Genomic DNA, 18905 nt, shown 5'->3' with positions numbered 1-18905 from the left:
GGTCGCAATATAATCCCCATTCATCACCTTCACGCAACTCAATTCTTCATGCCCACGAGCCTGAATGGAGGTAGCACGCATGGCAATCCAAAGTTCTCGTGGATCTAGTAATGAATCGGGCCTAGATTTTTGATGATCTCCTCGAAGGGTCGGCCTAGGTAGACACCAATTAGTTTGCCGAGGATACCGGCGTATTCTAGACTTTGGGGAGGTAATTTGGGGGGATGGAGGGCATTTTGTTCGGGTACGAATAGAGTTAACAGTATTCTACGAATCGAGACACGAGAGAATTGCAAGCTGCATTGCTGTTTGTGCCTGGTATAGATTTTCAGTATGCTCATACGCTGCCAATATTCAGGCAAAACCATCAGCATACTGTAGACTGAAATTCACCATGCATCCCAATCTTTGATAGGTATAGAACGTGACGGGATAGCACCAAGGCAGAGAGACCGCCTGGTGCAACAACTCTGAAATTCTTGTGTATCTACCATGCTGTTCGTGACTGGAATAGAATATCCCCAAACGCCTGCGCTATGGCTTTCAAAGAAGTGTGCCTCTATGGCACGTACAACCTGCTATACGCAGCAATGTCCGTTCGACAACATATGCACTTCGTGTAATTTCGCGCCGCCAACCCAACTCTGCAGTCATCACACATGCTCAGACAGCCGCAAGGCCACACTAAAATGGTGCGTGGCGTAGACTGACACACGACGCATTGAGGTCCACCTTCTCCCATGCCCTCAGCTCCAGATTCCCATGTTCCTGCTCTTTGGGCTTTTGTCTTGGCTTTGGAGCGCTGCGCGAGGATGAATTGCTCAAGGTCGCGCTCTTCATCTTCGTCACTACCGGCATGGGCAACAGACGTGTTCGAATTGCGTAGGCCGGCGAGAAGCTCAGCTCGCGTCCGATCCTGGTTGCGACGATACTGGCTGCGCGTCAATGGACTCGTCGACTGCAAGCTATATGAGAGCAATCTGGCCTCCTCTCGATCTGCGGCAGTCTTGGGGTTGAGGAGACGAGATAGCGAGGCCACGTCCAGCCCGTTGTCCATCGCCGGCGTTCTCTCTCTACTGAAGTAATCACCAGGGAAATCCCGTTGTGTTGGTGTTCGGCGCCCGCTTTCTTCCTCTTCCCAATCGTCTGCCGTGCTTGCATTCGTGGACATTGAAATCATGCTCGTTGTGTCATCATCATCGTCTGCTGAAGCCTGGACGTAGTCGCCGCTCGCGTCTACATCACCAAACCATCCTCCTCTCTGCCACCACTGATAAAGCGTGTCACTTAGGTCCTCCTCATCTTGATACTCACCCTGTCTCGTCATCTTGCGTCTAGTCTCAACTTCGACATCAATGTTCAAGTCGTCTGGCAGCGCGACACTACCATCGTCGCCAGGAAAGTAGAAACTGGTGAATACGCGACGGGTACTCCGAGTATGTGCCGAGGGCTCCCTCTGCTTTTCTGTAAGTCCGGCGGCCTTGAGCAGCCACAATGGACGCTGCACGATGCCGACTTTCCGAAGCAGACCCAGTGCGAATTGTGCTTGAATACTTATGGAAAGCCAGATGATGCCTGCGATGAAGTCGAACGTGAGTTGCATGCGGCTACGTCGTTGCGAGATCCCGAGTCCACTGTCCAGCTCGGTCTGGTTCCGCCTTCGATCGGCAATCTTGGCAGTTTGTGATTTGCGCTCGCGAGCGTAAGGCGATTGACCGATGGCAAAGTTCTGATGATCGACGTAGTTCACACCCCTCGCAATGCCGTCGCCAAGGAGTTCAACCGGAACGGAAGGCCCTTTCCGCTTATCCATACTCATTGCTAGTTCATCAATACGCTTCTGCTCTAACCACGTCATGTTTGCAACATTGATGCGACTTCCTTCGTTCAGATAGACAGCTTCGCTTGCAGCAGTCAATACGTTGAAGCCGACTTTGAGGAGTGTGGTATAAAAGTCTTCAGTCATCTTGATATGAATAGACGAGTTCTGGGAGAATTGGACGTTCGCTTGAAGGTTCTGGTATGCCCATTCGAGTCTCTGTCGTAGAGATCGCCCCGCTGCTGCATCTTTGGGCATGGAAACGACCGTAGCAAGAATCGCCAGACCATAAATCAAAGCGCAGACCAGAGTGCCGATCAACAGAAGGAGATGTGGTATAAAGCCCACAATGCAGACTGTGGGAAAGCGTAGCACTCCTAGGTCACTTATGTGGTCAACGGGATACATGAAAATCTTCGCAAAGCTCCAGACTATCGCCGACATGTAGCAGCAGCCCCAGACTGCGGTATTGACTAGGCGGACGTTGTGACGAATCCCTGCGACAGCGAGCAGAGCACTGCTAAGATGGCTGAAGCATGAAATCAAGCAGACCAGGAGTACCTCCGGAGGCACATTCAGGCGCTGGAGGATTTCTGCGCGGCTGATCAGTGGCCCGTCGCTTGACGAGCTTGGCGAATCGACTTTGGAAAGTCCAAGAAATCCGAAACCAAGTGCACTACTAATCATAGCTTCGCATTCTGCAAAGGCCAAGGAATGCTCAAAGATGGTCATGCCAGTCTCCGGCATGGGTTGTTTGCCTTGCAGGGCGCAAGCCAGGGTTTCGAAGAGCTGACTAGTGCAAAGGGTCAGGAAGAACCAGTAGAGCATTGACATGGAGCCTCGCAGAGCGCTCTTGTCTTCTCCAACGCCGATCAGCGACATGTGTCTAGCATCGCAGCATTCGGCATCGTCCTGCCAGAATAGTAGTGTCGAGCTCAGCTTGTAGAGAAAGCCGCCCTCCGATGCGAAATCAATAGTCAAGTGCTTCAGCGGGTCGCCATAGCGAAGTTGGGCAAAGTTCGGAGACGTCTGGCACTTCAAAGCCTGCAGGATTGAGAGAAGTTGAACAAGAATCGCCGCAATGGGAATCAGATACAGTGCTAAGCGCACGTGGAAGCGCAGTCTCAGATGCTCTCGCGACGAGGCATAGAATTGCGTCCGATTCAGTATTATAGCGACGGTGAAAGTCGTTAGGGCCCACTTCGAGGTCAGGTACGAGAAGATGCCGCCGAAGTTCTTGAGCTTTCCGAAACCATGTGCCACGCTCACGAGGAACGAGCTCGTCTCTTCTCTTTGCGCAAACACCTCGCGGAGTTTCGCATCTAATGTCGCCGCTGTTGTTTGGACGAAGGCGGCACTGGTATTCGAGATTGTAGCGTTTGGCGAGGAAGTAGGATCCGCCAAGACGCTGCCTCCATTCCAGACCTTGCTGGCGATGTTGTCCACTGCTTCGGGCATATGGAAGAGTGCGAATGAGCTCGCTCTCTGCGCTAGCCGTGGCACCACAAGCAGCAGGTCCATAGCAGAGGGAATATACGACACATTGCTGAACTGCTCCATGGCGACGCTGCGTTTGTCTATGCGGTGCGTGCTATTCGGTTGTCTTCTGTGCAGGCGCGAGAAAGGCGGCTACATCGGTAGGAGGGCGTGGGCGTCGGGGACAATGTACGACATTGCGCTGAGCTTGCACAAGGCTGTAGGAGGTGGTGGTGTTGGTAGGGTGGGTGAAATGGGCGGCGGAAGTGATGGAGATGGTGGTGGTGGAGGTTCAGGTGTCGGCTCACGGCTCCGATGCAGGCACGACGATGCCAAGCCTGTCACGCGACGACCATCCGCGAGCAACCCAACCTCACGTCTTCAAGCGACGTCCAACTGGAAGACATTTCTTTTAAGACATTTCTTTTGTCCGCCCATCACGCCTACTCTAACTAGAAGACTACATATGGCTGTGACCTTCCCAGCGCCCGAAAGTCTCATCAGGATGAATCGATGCTACGGAGCCCGCAAGGAAGAGCTTCGAGAAAAGTCCCTCCAAGCCATCAGAAAATGCCGGAACACCCCCAAGATAACACTTTTCCAGGCTCGGAAAATTCTCCCTGCTTAAGGCGTCAACCATCAGATTCCACATTGCAAGAAGAATCGGCTGCTGTGGCTTGCTCAAGATCAATCGTTCCACCCGACACGGCCCACGACCTTTGTCGAGCTTTTTCACGATGGGAATTCGTCTTTCCCTCGCCGAATGTCCCCACCGGATATGCTGAAACTGCAAGGCAAGGCAGCTAAGGCTTGTAAATTTCTGACCATACAGGCTGGCTTGAACGGTCAGCATGTTTCTACAGCAAAGCTTATATGTCCTCATACCTCAAAGCTTCTTCGATGTCCTCACGATACCCCAAAGCAACACGCCATTTTTGGTATATATACTACACTCAAGATACAGTGTCACAATGTCATCGCTCTACTCTCCAGCATCCATTCTGGCAACCCAGTGCTATCAAAAACCGCAACATGGCTTCCTTCAACCGTGAACAGCATGCTCTTGACGCAGATTCGACGACCATGAGACTCTCTTCAATGTCTATATCAACGCCAAGGGCTCGCCAAAACGACAGTCTGAAGCCAAATCGACGCCCAGTGCAGCAACAACTACGCCCGCACCCCAAAGGCTTCACTCCAGACCTGACGCGCACACAGCCTCGTGGCGCTCTCAAAAGACAACGTCTCTCAGCGGCACCCCTTTTCAAACGCGAGATCCGCAACTGCATCATCACGCCCGGCTCAAAACTCGACCGCTGCACCTTAATCGACGTCGCCGTCTCAAGCTGCCACCTAACACGCTGCTCAATCAAAAGCGAAAACCTCACCACCCAACTCCAAAACTGCCTCATAACCGACTGCAAAATCTCCGACGTCGAGATCCACGCCTGCGAGATACAATCTACCTTGGGAGAAAAAATCCACGACGCGACCGAACGACATTTCGATTGCGGCCACGAAGTCTACCGACAAGGAGGCGCATCAACATTGAAACGCTGCGACATCACGCAGACGAAAATTCTGCACGCGCAAGCCAGCCATTGCAGACTCGCCAACGTCGCGGCAAAATACCTCCTCGCCACAACCTGTCAAATCGAGACCTGCCACCTCATGACCTGCGAATTTCGAAAACACTGTATTTCCCTCTCGAATTCCTGCCAAATTTCCGAATCGACAAGTTACATGAACGACAGACCGGATATGGTCGTCACATCTACGGGAAATGATCTCCAACTCCTGAACAAACCCCTCACGCCTCCAACTGCGAACCCATTGGCTCGCAAATATCAAATGGATCCACAGAGTACTCTGTATCCCGCACAGCGGAGAGAGCGAGAGGGGGATATTGATGGTCTTCGATTGCGGCAGGGACTGTTGCCGCTTGCGGACGGACAGGTGGAGGGGCAGAGACGACATATGTTGGATGAGAGGACGGAGGAAGCAGTTGCTGCTGTACATGTGAAGGATTTTCGTGATGCGCTGCGGAACGGGAGGTTTGTGAGTGCGGAGATTGTGGAAAGATGGGATGTCGTTGGGTTTGATAGGTCGAGACATCGATCTTGTTGGCGGAGGATGATGGATGGGGATGAGAATTTTTGAGAAGGGAGGGAGGGGGGAATTTTTGCGATAGTTGAAATGCCTCATTATAGCATCGTATCGCAATCTTCCCATCCATCCCATCTGCATCATCTTCCCTTCGTCCCCATAACCCTCTCAAACAACCCCTCACTCCCATCCCTAACCTGCTCAGGACGCCTCATCCAATCCCACCTCTTCAAACCCTCATCCCCCGACACAAAAAACAAAACCTCCGCAACTTTCGCTCTAACTCTCGGATACGGATTCGTTTTCAGCATGCTCACAAGCTTCTTCAGCGTCTCCTCACGTATAGCATCCACATCCACCAACCCCAAATATACATGCACAGCCGCAAAGATTTTGGGAATGTCGTTGGACTTGTGATGGCTCTTTTGGACAACGGAGAGGAGAGTGCGGAATTTGAATGTGGATGTGGAATTGTGTAGGCGTTGGGGGATTTGCATGTCGAGGAGGAAGGCGAGGAGTTCGAGTGTTGGATGGGTGTTTGTGCTTTCTGAGATTTGATGGGTGAGGATTCGGGTGAAAGTGGTCATGAATTGGTGTAAGGATTCGAGAGGAGCGTCGAGAAGGAGTTCTGTGAGGATTTGGCGGGATGCTTGGAGGAGTGGTTCGGCTGCGATTCCGGCGCACGAAACGCAACCTTTGAGTAAGGCGTCTTGTCTTGCTAGGGCTGCATCTTGGTCATTACCTTGCCTGAGCGTTTCAGTTAACACGATGTCTCGCAGTGCGGCTCTAAAGTACCCCGGAGACGAAACGCTTGCGACATCCGTGATGGCGAGTGATGAAAGGTCGTCGCGGCAGAGGGCGGCTTGAAGTCGGACACGATCCAGTTTCTCCAGCGACAATCTTGCGATCTCGTGTTTTAAAGGTGGTCCAGTGAGCCGGAATGCTGGGATAAGACCGGTGTCGTGATCTGACAGCTTTTGGAAGCATGCAATGCATTGTATACGCACCAGTGAACCGACATCACCTCGTTCGTCGATAGTATAGTCATTGAATCCTTGCCGTAAGGTCGTGCAGATAAGCTCGGTGATGCTGACATCGAATTTTTTGACATCTTTGGTCCTTTCGATGACTAGTCCCAGGGCTGAAGCAGCCGCGACTCGCCAGTCAATATTGATGACGGACATAAGATCACACAAGGTCTTTACAGCAGCTGAAGCTTTGGCGCCGGTCAAGCCATCGTCGTTGTACAGTGTGGCAAGAGTGCCTAGGGCAATAGCTCTGCCTACACCGTGCTTGGTACTTTTGGCGCCCTCGACAGCCACCTGATTGCACAGAACCTGCGCTCCTATACAACGCAGCGGCTCCCCTGCAAGACGCTTCGTATGTAGTAGAATTCTCACAAGCTCAGGAATCTGGTCCAGTATCCATGGCTCGTGCCGCCAAAGCAAACGTTCGGTGATGTCTTCCAGTCCTGCCATATGAACAAGATAGACTTGCGCACTGTCTCGACTTTTTGAAAGAGCGTCAAAGACTCGGCTCCAGACAGCTGTTGCAAGTCGAGCGATGGAACCTGGTAGTTCAGAGCGCAAGAGCCTGGAGAAGAAATCATGCAACGTCGCTTTCAGCTTATCCAGTGATTTGAACGAGAGAGAGATGTCGCTAACCTCGATATCTGAGCTGAATTCATCAATCAAGTCTGCTGCCGCTAGCGCGTAACCATGCAGGTTTTCCACTTCGCAAGAGTCGCTCATAAGAATGCAGCTGAAAGTCTTCTGCAGCAGCTTTGCCAAAGACTGACCCGCTTGGCACATTAGCGGTAGCGCAGATGCCGCCGATTGACGGGACGCAACGTCTGCGGACCACAAGCCTCGCCAGTCAAATAAAGCATCAACCAGGGCATCTGCGTATGTCGGATGCAGTCGAGCTGCGCCAGATGCGACGTCATTCATCGCTCTTCTTCGTAAGCTGACGGCCTGATAGTCGACTGTCTGCACCAATGAGATACCGTGAGAAACCTGATCGGGATGCCTTCCGACCAATTCCTGCAAAGCTGCGGACGAGCCTCTTCTGATGTTGCCAGCAGGATCTAGACATGCCGAGAGCACCAGCTGAGTAGCCATGAGCTGGATGATGGACCTGTCCGTTCCGACTTGATTACTTTGGTGCAAGCCGTGGACCTGCACACGTAGGAGCTCTGCAGTAGTATAGCGACGAGCAAGAGACCAGATTCCGAAATTTGCCGCATCTCTTACATTTGTGCCAAGTAATGTTCCAGTCGCTGTCCTTTGCTGGAATTGGAGTGCGGAGATAAGAGCATCGAATATCTCAGGCAGTTGCTCAGGCGAGGCAGACCTCTTGAAAAGGCTGTGTCCCAGAGCTAACGTCAGTCCATGCCACTTCAGTGGGTCCGCGGTGCTGAAGTCGACAACTGAGGTCGATCTTGGCATATCCTCTTTGAACGAGTCCAACACTGCTTGAATCACTTCGTGACCCATTTCTGAATCAAGCTCTAGAACAACAAGACTGATCGCCTTGGCTGCCGCGTATCTGACAGGCGTGTCTTTCTCGGCCAGAGATCGTAAGAGGTAGTCGATTACATCTTCCAGTACGCCGGATGTTTGAAGAAAGTTTGTCAAGGGGCCGGCTGAGACAGCTGAGCGCACAGACAACATTGAAACATTGCGGAAAAGCTTGATGGCCATCTTTTTGGCCACAGCGTTCGAGCAGAGGGGTGACGCATCCAGGTGATCGAATATCTTGGCGCATGTCTGGTATATCAAGGGCACCAGGTTGACCAGTTCAGACGCCGCAGCTATGCCAGTGACCAGCCGTAAGGACCCAAGGGCCTCATACAGGTTAGAGGCGTTTTCAGCACTCTGCATTTTTGGCAGCCGTTCCTCGACAAGCCGATCTGCCAAGCGCGACCGAAGAACATCGGGTCGAATGCACAGCCTGACGAGTAAGGCTGCAGCAGCATCTTGAGCTTTGGTTGGCGCTGAGAGGTAAAATAGTCCCACCCTAAGGACTCTACATGCCAATGGAGGTAGCTGAGGAACGGGCTTACTACCGCTGTTCAGAGGCCCTCTTGCTGTAGATATGGAGTCCAGGTCGAATGGAGTCAGCAAGAGATGCGACAGCCAAAGCAGAAGTACATATGGCACCTGCCAGGACGTGAGCTGCCCGGGCGCTTCCACCAGAGTTGCCTCAACTGCCTCCAGGACTGATTCCAAATGGCGTGGCTCGTTGTTGAAGAAGCCTACGACAACTTTGTGGCCTCGAACTTTGCAGAAGGTGTACAGAAGACAGCAGACTGCCGTTTCGATGTCATGATGCTGGGATACGTTCTTGGCGCCTCGTCCAGTGTTGTCTGCATAGGCATCAACAATCGGGGGGAGCAACGTCTTCAGCTTCGGGTCGAGCAATTGTGGTTCGCCTTGGAATGGCTCGATCTACGACGCGCCATGAGCTTGTGGTTCTGGGGAAGTCGTGGGCTTCATACAGCATTGACGACGCGGTCAAGATCGCGTCTCTTCACTTTGGTGTGGGCCTGTCTCGGTCTGGGTGGAGTGGATTTCTTCCACAGTAATTTGGGAAGTTCATTCTCGAGATACGCAAGCAGATCAGCTGACGCCTTGACCAGCTTCAAGTCATCTTCCTCTTCGGCATTCTCCATGTTGTGAAGGATGCAGCAGATCAGCAGAAATGATCGAGATGGTGGTGTTTGTTCGTGCTGCGTAGAACGGAGTCTGCATGTGTAGCCTGTGAACTGGCAAGGGTCAAGGCTTGGCAAGATCTGAGATCACTACGCTTCTGTCTTGGGATTTCTTCTCGCTCTCAAATACACAAACACGGCCTTATCATCCTTACCATTCAGAATCGGCGATGCTGCGTACTCCTCTGCCTTTCTCGATAGCAAGACGAAATTTCAGAAATGCCGCATGAGCGATACGTACTGCAAGAAGTCAGGACTTTTGGACATGTTCCCACCCGGTGACTGGATCGCTTGGAGAAAGTGCAGAAAGGAGGTTCGTCGGGCAGAAAGCGAAGGATGTGAGATACCGAGAATGCGAAAAAGTCCAAAGAATCAAGACACGCATTGTTCTGTCATGCATGGTATCATCAACAAAAGCCCATCCAAAATCCGCCCCGCAAACGCCATCCCATGGGCACCAAAATCAAACCATCTCTACAAATCCTCCACCGCGCAATTCGGATGCACAACATACATAACCTTCTCCTCCCTCTCCTCCCCATCCTGCTCCTCCCCCTCATCTCTCAGTCCCTCACCCTGAATCTTCAAAAGCACATGATTCTTCACCATGCGTTTCAAAACCTTCTTAGCCAAACTCTTCTGAGCTTCCAAATCCTCCGGAGTCTCGAGCTGGTCTTCAATTTCTTCTACATACCAAGTCAAAAGCTCCTCTTCTTCCACTCCATCTTCTTGTTCCGCCGCATCGCGATTGACACGACTGAGGAGCTTGTTTTGGATCTTGATGAAGTCGTCGAATTTGATTTGCGTCTTTGCACGTTGGGGAGCTGGGGTTTGAGAGGCGCGCGTTGCTGGTGTGGCGGCTCGTTCTGCGTCCATGGCATCTTCGCCCTCATCGGCAGCACCGGCATCGGCGTCTGCGGGAAGGTCTTCGTCTTCAAATTCGACGTCGTCCTTCTCGACCGAGATGATACTCTGCTGAAGAAGCTTGAAGGCTTCGTCGACGAAGTCTGGCGTGATTTCGTCGACGCAGTTGGCTTTTGCGATGGCTTCGCTGAGACGGATCAGAGACTCGAGTTGACGGACTGTGATACGGTAAGAGTTGCGGCCGACGCCTCCTTGCGCGTCGTCTGATCTCAGTTCCTTGTATTTTTGAACGAGATATGACTTGGCGGTCTCCGTAAAGACAGGCTGGAACAATCGAGCGAAACGGATATAGCGCTGCAGTTGTTCTGTGCTGAATTCTGGGTGGATTGCCTCGTCTTTGTTTTGATGGAGTCCGACAATGTGCTTCGCAAGATGCTCGTCGACTTGCTCGTTGCACTCGTCGAGAACAACGAAGAATAGATCGAAACGAGACATGATGGGCGCGCTCATGTTGATATTGGCTCGGAGAGTAGTCTTGCGGTTATAGCGTCCACCGACGGGGTTGGCTGCTGCGAGAATACTCGTTCGTGCGTTGAGCGTAGCCTGAATGCCGGCTTTCGCAATAGAGATGGTTTGCTGTTCCATAGCTTCGTGGATGGCAACTTGGTCTGCAATGTCCATCTTGTCAAATTCGTCGATAGCGCAAATGCCGTTGTCCGCAAGCATGAGCGCACCAGCTTCGATGGTGAACTCCCCAGTCTCCTCGTCCTTGACTACCGCCGCAGTGAGACCTCCTGCGGATGAAGCTTTACCGGATGTGTAGACTGCTCGCGGTAGGAACGAGCAGATGTACTTCAGGAACTGTGACTTGCTCGTTGATGGATCGCCAACGATGCAGACGTTGATGTCACCACGAAGAGCCATGCCCTCGGGCGTGACTTTGCTGACACCACCCATGAGCTGCAGTAAAAGACCCTTCTTGACGATGGTATGTCCGAACACCATGGGTGCTAGTGAGTCCACGAGCCGCATGTAGATGTTTTCCGATTGCACCATTTCTCGAAGCTCGTCAATCTCTGCGGGTGTCAAAGTGTCGAGATATTCTTGCTGAGCCTTCTCGCCACTGCTACCGTCAAGGCCTTCGCTCTGCTGGTTGAGAGAGCTCATGATGTTTCCAGCCTGGCCCTTCAGTTGCTGGTTCGCGCCTCTGCCTCCTTGAGTCGATGCATCTGGTGTGACCATGTTTGCGAGGAATGCCATTCGGTATGTGAGATCTCGCACACCAAGTGCCTTAAGACCACTGACGCCTCCTCCGCCAGTATCTGATCCGCGTGGAGCTGTTGTATCTCGTACTGCCTGCACTCTTGATCCCGGTACTCTGAACTGGCTGACATCGGGGACCACAATCAAGGTACCTGTGTAGATGCACTTCTCTCCTGCTTTTGCACGCTCGACCATTTCACCGCGAAGAATGACGTCCATTGTCCTCGGCATGCTACCAGTCGGAATTTCCGAGCTGTTCTCTTGAATGCGTACCTTTTGCCAATCGATAAAGGTGCTTTGCCGAATGTCAAGTCTCCATCCCTGTCGATTACCACAAGTCGCGTTGGGGCATTGCGTGGGTTCTGTATATTTGAAGATCTGCTCGACATCCGGGACCACGCTGTTGCATTGCTCACATGTGAATGTGGCTAAATGCAGCTCGGGTCGTACTTCTGAGGTTCTGGTGGCTGTACCGGATATGGACACCAACTTTCCGATCTGCTCTGTTCGCAACTGGCGAATTCTTGAAACTAGCGGAAGGTTATAAAATGCTAGGGTGAAGATCTTGTCGGTCTGCTGGTTTGGCGTCTTGTCGTTGATATCGTCTTCTTCGGTCAAGCTCTGAGTCGCGAGAGAAGTATCGGTTCGTGCAGTGGTGGAGCCCGGTTGCCTATGCATACGATAGTACTGGGGCTCGTATTTGGCAACAAGATTGTTCAGGGCGCGTATCATATATGGCTGAAAGCGGTAGAAGTCGCCCTGAATGGCATTGGCGAGAATGCCTCGTTCGTGATCCATGAGATGCGTGAAATCGACATAGAGCGTGGAGAGATTGAACTGGCAGAGGCCGTGAATCTGCGCAATATAGTACTTGTCTGTAGTCACAGCACTTGAGGTCGGTTGTGCTGAGGATGAAGGGTCCTCTGTGAAGCTGGTCACTGTCAGCAATGCTCGTCTTGCCCATGTCGTCCTCCGCCATACTTGTCCAAGAAACGCTCAAACTGAATTCCAAGCGTTTCTGCAGTTGTATCGACCACGCGCGGCACATCGGCTGCGCCTGTCATCGCTCTTCTCATTCCTCTCCGGCCAACAATCTCGTCGTCTGCAAAGCCTTCAACATCGCTGTGCATGCCTGGAGTGCTCACTGAGGGCGGTCCCCTGGGGCGAGACGAAGACCGGGCCTGCCGTCTTCTCCCTCCTGATGCATCGCTGCGGAAATTTTGTGGTGTTGGTGTTGGCCCATTGTCGGAACCCATAATCGCATCGGCCATCGACGACATCTTGCCGGTGGTGTGGTGGTAAGCTGCAGCGTTTGTTGGAGATGTTCGCAAAACGAGAGGGGAGTTCAATCTTCCACTTTACGCGAGACGCGAGGAGAACGCGACGCGTCGGTCCACACGCGTTTCAACCTCCGACCGCCAAGAAATCGCTATTTTCGGCGTTCTTCAACAGGTCGCCTTTACTGCTTCGATAATATTGCCGCAAAATAGGGTCTTTCAAGGCTAGAAGATTTACGCAGTACTAGATACTTATTCAACTAGTTTGAAGAAATTCTGAATAAGTCGCGTTCACAGACCGAAGATGGGTTCTTGGACGGGCGTGGCCAAAAGTTTCCGAAACAAGCTTGGTCTGCAGGGATTGTCCGGTCCCTGACAAAGACATCGAGCCATTTCTGTGCATTGCGATCCCTCTTACCCCAACGCCTCCTACTACCACCACGCACCTCAATTGCCCGCCGAGATGAGTGCAACGATGACCGTCACCGAGACGCAGTCTCAATCTGCGCAAAATATCCTCAGACTATTTCCTGAAATCAACACGGAACTCGCTGCCCAAACACGATCCGCAACGCAGGATGCCGACCTTGCGGGATACGACGAGGAGCAGATTCGATTGATGGATGAAGTGTGCATTGTGCTGGACAACGATGACCTACCAATCGGAAGTGCCAGCAAGAAAGTGTGCCACCTCATGGAGAACATAAACAAGGGTCTGCTTCATCGCGCTTTCTCCGTCTTCCTCTTCGATTCGCAAGATCGATTACTGCTGCAACAACGAGCTTCCGAGAAGATCACATTCCCAGATCTGTGGACCAACACGTGCTGCTCCCATCCTCTAGGCATCCCTGGCGAGACTGGCTCAACCCTGGATGCAGCTATCATGGGAGTGAAGCGAGCAGCGCAAAGAAAGCTTGATCAAGAGTTGGGAATCAAGGCTGCGCAAGTGCCAATTGAGAAATTCAACTTCTTGACACGGATACACTATCTTGCGCCAAGCGATGGAAAGTGGGGAGAGCACGAGATTGACTACATTCTCTTCATTAAAGCAGATGTGGATGTGCACGCCAACCCGAACGAAGTGCAGGCCACCAAATACGTGCATGCTGATGAGCTCAAGGAGATGTTCAAGGATGACAAGCTCAAGTTCACACCTTGGTTCAAGCTGATTTGCAACAGCATGCTGTTCGAATGGTGGCAGAACCTGAATGGAGGTCTGGAAAAGTACATGAACGAGACGGAGATCAGGCGCATGTGAGGAGGAAGTACTGGATCGGGATTAGGCATTCACGGGTGTTGGCATTAGCATGAGGTTTAGCGATACCACGGAGCGCACGAAGAGCGCTTCACTTCTTGTGAGTAATATCAGTACACCATACGAATTCTACCTTGCCCCTAGCTTTCCCTTTCTTCGGCTCAGAATTTGGAACTCGACTCAGCAGACAGAGCTACAGAAAGGTCATCTCCATTAGGGAGCGGACAGGATCAGCAATGCTACTTAGCATGTGCAGACGCCCAAAGTCTTCGCCACATCTTTCGCGAAATAATACCGCGTTCGAAGCTCGTCGAGGGCCAAACTCTAGCGTACGTACATTGACCAACTCCGGAACACCTTGGTCACAGCTCTTTAGCAAGCCGCATGTCTCATCGCGTGCCATCATCGACTCCTGGTCTACCGCGTTTTATTCTAACCCCCGGCTCTGGCTAGAACTTGGCGATGTCGATAAGATACCTAAATCGGCGAATCTGCAATACGAGTAACGATGGCTGGTGATACGGACAGCTCCAACGCCCATGCACTTCCAAAGGGTGTAACCTGATTGGAATCGAGCAGTCGCTCCAAGACTGACGATAAAACGAAAGTAAAAGAAGAGCCATGATGTCAAATGCGCAGCTTTGAAAAATGATTGCAGTCGGAACACAGACAGCGCGCTGCATCAATTCTAGGAATGTTCCAGTGACATAAAAGAAGCTGTGAAAAATGTGCGGGTTACCCAAAAGTGAGCACCGCGAGCCGGAACGACGCAGGGATGTGGAATGCCAAGCTTTTCATATGCATCACCGTTTCAAGCTGACTAACAATATTTTAGGGTATATAAGCGCAAAGAAATTCTCTTGCAATGTCTCAACATATCAGGCGTATTCACCTATATCAGGCTTGTTTCAGGTCGAATAGGATTCTAAACGATAGATATGCTCTGTAACACCCACCCAACTTTTTTTTGTTCTTGTTTTGCTTGGACAGATAGCGTGCTGCAGCTTCACGCAGAATGGCTATGGGTTCGAAACCCGCGCGGGGAATAAGTTTTGAAACGCGCGTATGGCTGATCTCGGGGAAGGAAGCAGCTTCCTCTGGAAATGGTGGCGATTGCTCCTTCCTCACGATCCACAGCGGCCTAAAACTTCACACCTCGCCTCGATTCTCGCTCCAGTTTCTACCCAATGCTTCCACTAAGGCACCATGGCGCCGACCGTGGCCTCGTCGACACGGGAGCGGTTGAGAAAGATGGCTTTACTCAACCCGCTACCTCTTGCCGGCTCCCAATTCCTTCCTCGCGACGTCTATACGATACCTACAGATGAGCCACCTCGGAGCAATGCACCCGTTGCGAGCAGCGAAAGACGTCCACCACCCGGCTCACAGGACTCACCACTTTCCGAGGACGAATTAGAAGCAGTTTACGGCACCAATATAGCATCATCGCCTCCAAATGTCGCAGCTCATTCCAGACAATCTGGCGCTCTATTCGTCAGCACAGTATCCTCAGCGCCATCGAAATCAGCAGGCGCTCCTCGACCCACCGAGCCAAGGAAGGTACGAAAGACGCCTGCCAAGCATCTACCAGAGAAAGAAGTTGGGAACAAGAAAAAACGTCGTCTTCCGGTGCACGAACTTATGTTAGTGGCGGCACCGGCTCCAGATGTGCTTCATGATCCAGTCAGCCGCTACACCGGTCAAGAGGCACAGGATCCGATAGATGGCACTTCGCACTCCGAGCGGCAATCTAGCGATGAGGAAGGCGCAGGCGTTAAAGCACCGCTCACTTCGATCCGAAAACGGCTCAAGACACCCAAGTTTACACACAGATCCGTAGTCGCTCTCAGAAAGAAGCAACAGCAGCGTGCAACGCCGTTCTTTCCGTCGGCACGGCACACTCACGACCTTGGGGATGGCTTCAGCGCGTTGGAGCGGAAGCCCATAGCACGGCGCCTGGTCACGACTGCAGGACGCACGCCAAAGCCGCTACGACACATCAATGCACTTACGATCGGAACTGGTCCGTTGCCTGGCGTCTCATTCGCGACAAGCAGCAGCTCTGCTCATCGGTCGGATGCCACGTCTCTCGACCGAAAACCACATACTTCTAGCGAGCAACGATCTGAGGGAGCGCTGAGACGGCGGGTCAGTTTCAGCGACGAAGTCTTGGCACGATTGTCCACGATTGCCGCGCCAAGGCGAGCGTATTCGATATCCTCAGAAGAGAGCGAGGAGGAGATCGAGGAGGACGATTTTCTGGACGACGCTTCCGCGAGCTCAGTAGCCTCTGAGCAACCCGAGCGGATGTCGCGTGATCCGTCTCCGAGCGCAGGATCGGTAGGCATTGCATCGAGAAGGCCTATGGGCAAGCGACTCATTGAGGTGAACGAAGCGATTTCCTCCCCTTCTACTTCCGAGAGTGATGGCTGGGCTCAGCTCACTGCGTCCAACACACGACAAAACAGCCGAGCCGCCAATTCGGAGATCAACCTCGACGCGAACAGTCGCTATTTCACCTCAGCTACTCGGATGCTTGGCGAAACTTCCACAAAACCACGAATCATCAAGCAACGCACTTCTGATCGATGGGCTTTGTACTATCACGGCCAGAAGGAGATCCAAGTACCTTATAGCGAATCCCACATCGCTGAGTCGTCGACTGCCATTCGCGAGACCTCACCTGAACCGCAGGACTTCACCTCGCATCAGCTCCGTCTCCTAAAGAGAGGTCCCGCGGCAGATTGGACTTGCCGTATGCCAAAAGGGTCTCGAGACTTGGGAACGCTCACAAGACGTGTAAGTCAAGATCACGGCACCCTGAGCCAAGCAGCAAAGCGGCGGGCGAGTCAAACCGCATTCCGTTCGCCTTCAAAGATACGATGACCTTGTAAGGGATCCAATGGTAGGATGGCCGTTCAGTCACTCGGGGGTGATGTTGGATCTTTATCACAAATTATCGTATATCAATTTATATACTTGGAGACGGATCTAGCTATGGGTGTAAAATGGAAACTTGCTAATTCGCTTTGCACCTTTCGTCTTTTGCGTGCTTTGTCGAAACTTCGTTCCTGGGGTTTTGTATAGTAGTATTCTATCAATACTCATTCCGGGTCCGAGAATGCAAGAGAAATGCCTTCTGCGGCACTCTGCTTTCTGAGGCCAAGAATGGCACAAGAGCAGCGCTGAAGCACGTCGAGAAAATGCAGTCGTCGCTGCTACACAAGGGTAATCGACAAAATAATCGTATTATCTACCCTCGTTAGCCTATAGTAAGTACATCTAATAGCCCTTGCTAATAACGCAAGCTATCTTCTCAATTTCTATCCTCCCTTAATACTAGCTTCGAAAATGCGGTAAAGTAAACGTGTCTTATTCCTACCTATTAAAGCCGCTACCCGGCATTAGTAGTAGGTAAAGGGGAGAGACCTATTATATACCTAAGACTACAACTTCGATATGCTTTTTCTTATATAGGGTAACTTAGAATAAAGTATAGACGAGAACAAACTACCTATTCCTAACTAAGGAATCGAGGTACCTATACCTAACTACCTAGACTACTTCTCCGAATTGCTATTACTTTACTAGTTAGAAGGAGTAAGATTTCTTTACAAATCTCTACGTTGATTTAAGTAGGTAGTTCTAGGTTAGTACTATTATTTAGTAGCTAGTAAGAGGAGAGGGGATGTTTATATACTAAGCTAGAATTACGTCTAGATTACAATATGCCGACACCATTTCTTTGCGAAGATTAGAGGGATATAACCATGCTAGACCTAAAAGGTAAGGGCGTGAGGGTTAAGGTGTGTCTCATAGGGAGAGGTCGTCGGTTTCGAAAGCAGAGGTTAGATTGGTCCAGTGTATCTGATCTGCCATCGCTCGGCGGAGACATGCCTTGCAACCTTCAATATACCGGCTCGTTGTATCTCTCTACAACTGCATCCTGCGTGTGGGAGGAAGGAGGGAATCTTCGTTGTCTGTGAGCTTTTTCAAGGCGGATGCATCGCATCAAGGTGAGCATTGATCTTATCTACGGCCACGCTGTCCTCGCAGATCGGACATGAAGCTTGCTGTTGCCGGGCTCGCTGGTGACTCTCCTCGGACGATGCCAGGCTGAGTCTACGCTTTGCCTTGGGGTCCGCTGCTGGGTCAGACTTGGACAGCCAGCTGTCAATTTTATTCTTCTGCAGCCCAGCTCGCTTCATGCCACTCAGCTTACCGACTTGCTCTTTGGTCATCTCAGGCTCGGCGATCTTCGTGAATATACCCCCGCATTCTTGCACATGCTTGATCCACCACGTGTCGCTCTTTCCAGGTGGACGATTCATGTTGCGCTTGACGAGACCAAAGAATGGCGGCTGCGATTTACATGGACCATCGCATTGCCAGATGTGAGTGCGCTAGCTATCGACTTCATCATGGAAGGTGTGATAGACTGAGACTTCATAACCGCCGTGATTATTGATGGCGTCGGCAAGCATGAGAAAGCCAGCACCATGACCTGTGCCATCATCGCCACGTGAATGCTGCCAAGATGTTGTGATAAAGAAGTATGCGTGAATGCATTCATGCAGTAAAGTATTGAGCACATCGCTGCGAGGTCTGTACTTGAGCAAAGGTTCCGACAGCTTCAGCCGAATCCGTGTATGCTTGTTGCCATTGCTCGGGCCGCGAACAAGCTCACAAATTCCTGGAGGGGCAGGAGGACAAAGTCAGCCTGGCTTTGGAGACAAGAAAGACTTTGGCTGAAATGGACGACTTACCAGCGCAAAGTGTCAGTCGTGAGGACCAGGAAACTTCGACTCTGGATAGCAGCAGCGAGCGAAAGTACAAGACATCATACAGTTCGAATAGCTCATGGATGTCGATGAACGGGTCTTCTGAAGCAAGAATGTGGTCTATCTTCGCTTTGGTGTCCAAAAGTTTTTGGGATGGCGATGTGAAGCTGGAAATGGCATGGATTGCCACATCTTCGTCCGTCAGCGGCATGCTGAGAGCGCGACTGCCATCGCGAAGTCCCCCAGAGTGGAGGATTCTGTCCGAGTCGTGATCTGAGGCTTGAAAGATGCTGTAAGATTAAGGTCAACATTGAGATGGAGATCGGAAGCCGCTGCTCATTACGTAATCTGC

General features: G+C 51.7%; 7 protein-coding genes across 7 annotated transcripts; 3 read left to right on the top strand and 4 right to left on the bottom strand.

The window, feature by feature from the left end:
- Positions 1-559: 559 nt before the first annotated feature.
- Positions 560-3061, bottom strand: MYCFIDRAFT_106463 (uncharacterized protein; the record flags this gene model as incomplete). Its single annotated transcript, XM_007932545.2, has 1 exon — positions 560-3061. A coding segment is annotated over one exon (2502 nt), but the record flags the coding sequence as incomplete, so codon positions are not given.
- Positions 3062-4195: 1134 nt separating this feature from the next.
- MYCFIDRAFT_178487 (uncharacterized protein) lies at positions 4196-5455 on the top strand (the record flags this gene model as incomplete). Its single annotated transcript, XM_007932544.1, has 1 exon — positions 4196-5455. The coding sequence occupies one exon, from the start codon at positions 4196-4198 to the stop codon at positions 5453-5455; it is 1260 nt and encodes a 419-aa protein (XP_007930735.1).
- An 86-nt stretch (positions 5456-5541) lies between these two features.
- MYCFIDRAFT_80764 (uncharacterized protein) lies at positions 5542-9074 on the bottom strand (the record flags this gene model as incomplete). Its single annotated transcript, XM_007932543.1, has 3 exons — positions 5542-8396; positions 8466-8850; positions 8901-9074. The coding sequence occupies 3 exons, from the start codon at positions 9072-9074 to the stop codon at positions 5542-5544; spliced, it is 3414 nt and encodes a 1137-aa protein (XP_007930734.1).
- Positions 9075-9587: 513 nt separating this feature from the next.
- MYCFIDRAFT_642 (uncharacterized protein) lies at positions 9588-12412 on the bottom strand (the record flags this gene model as incomplete). The annotated part of the gene is made up of 2 exons (XM_007932274.2): positions 9588-12171; positions 12222-12412. Coding segments are annotated over 2 exons (2775 nt in total), but the record flags the coding sequence as incomplete, so codon positions are not given.
- A 553-nt stretch (positions 12413-12965) lies between these two features.
- Positions 12966-13916, top strand: MYCFIDRAFT_212362 (uncharacterized protein). Its single transcript, XM_007932541.1, has one exon. The coding sequence runs from the start codon at positions 12981-12983 to the stop codon at positions 13773-13775; it is 795 nt and encodes a 264-aa protein (XP_007930732.1). The 5' UTR covers positions 12966-12980; the 3' UTR covers positions 13776-13916.
- Positions 13917-14978: 1062 nt separating this feature from the next.
- Positions 14979-17254, top strand: MYCFIDRAFT_199567 (uncharacterized protein; the record flags this gene model as incomplete). The annotated part of the gene is made up of 3 exons (XM_007932540.1): positions 14979-16527; positions 17039-17044; positions 17250-17254. The coding sequence occupies 3 exons, from the start codon at positions 14979-14981 to the stop codon at positions 17252-17254; spliced, it is 1560 nt and encodes a 519-aa protein (XP_007930731.1).
- A 510-nt stretch (positions 17255-17764) lies between these two features.
- On the bottom strand, positions 17765-18764 carry MYCFIDRAFT_80758 (uncharacterized protein; the record flags this gene model as incomplete). The annotated part of the gene is made up of 3 exons (XM_007932539.1): positions 17765-18175; positions 18271-18382; positions 18532-18764. 3 exons carry the CDS (start codon positions 18762-18764, stop codon positions 17765-17767), a joined length of 756 nt encoding a protein of 251 aa, XP_007930730.1.
- Positions 18765-18905: the final 141 nt, after the last annotated feature.

This window comes from Pseudocercospora fijiensis (assembly GCF_000340215.1).
Source record: "Pseudocercospora fijiensis CIRAD86 unplaced genomic scaffold MYCFIscaffold_9, whole genome shotgun sequence".
NCBI classification, from domain to species: Eukaryota; Fungi; Ascomycota; class Dothideomycetes; order Mycosphaerellales; family Mycosphaerellaceae; genus Pseudocercospora; species Pseudocercospora fijiensis.
The sequence above is the reverse complement of the archived record's forward strand: the minus strand, read 5'-3'. Positions and strand labels throughout refer to the sequence as shown.

Coding starts and splice junctions, on each gene's coding strand:
- MYCFIDRAFT_212362 (XM_007932541.1), top strand. CDS start 12,981: ATGAGTGCAACGATGACCGTCACCGAGACGCAGTCTCAATCTGCGCAA.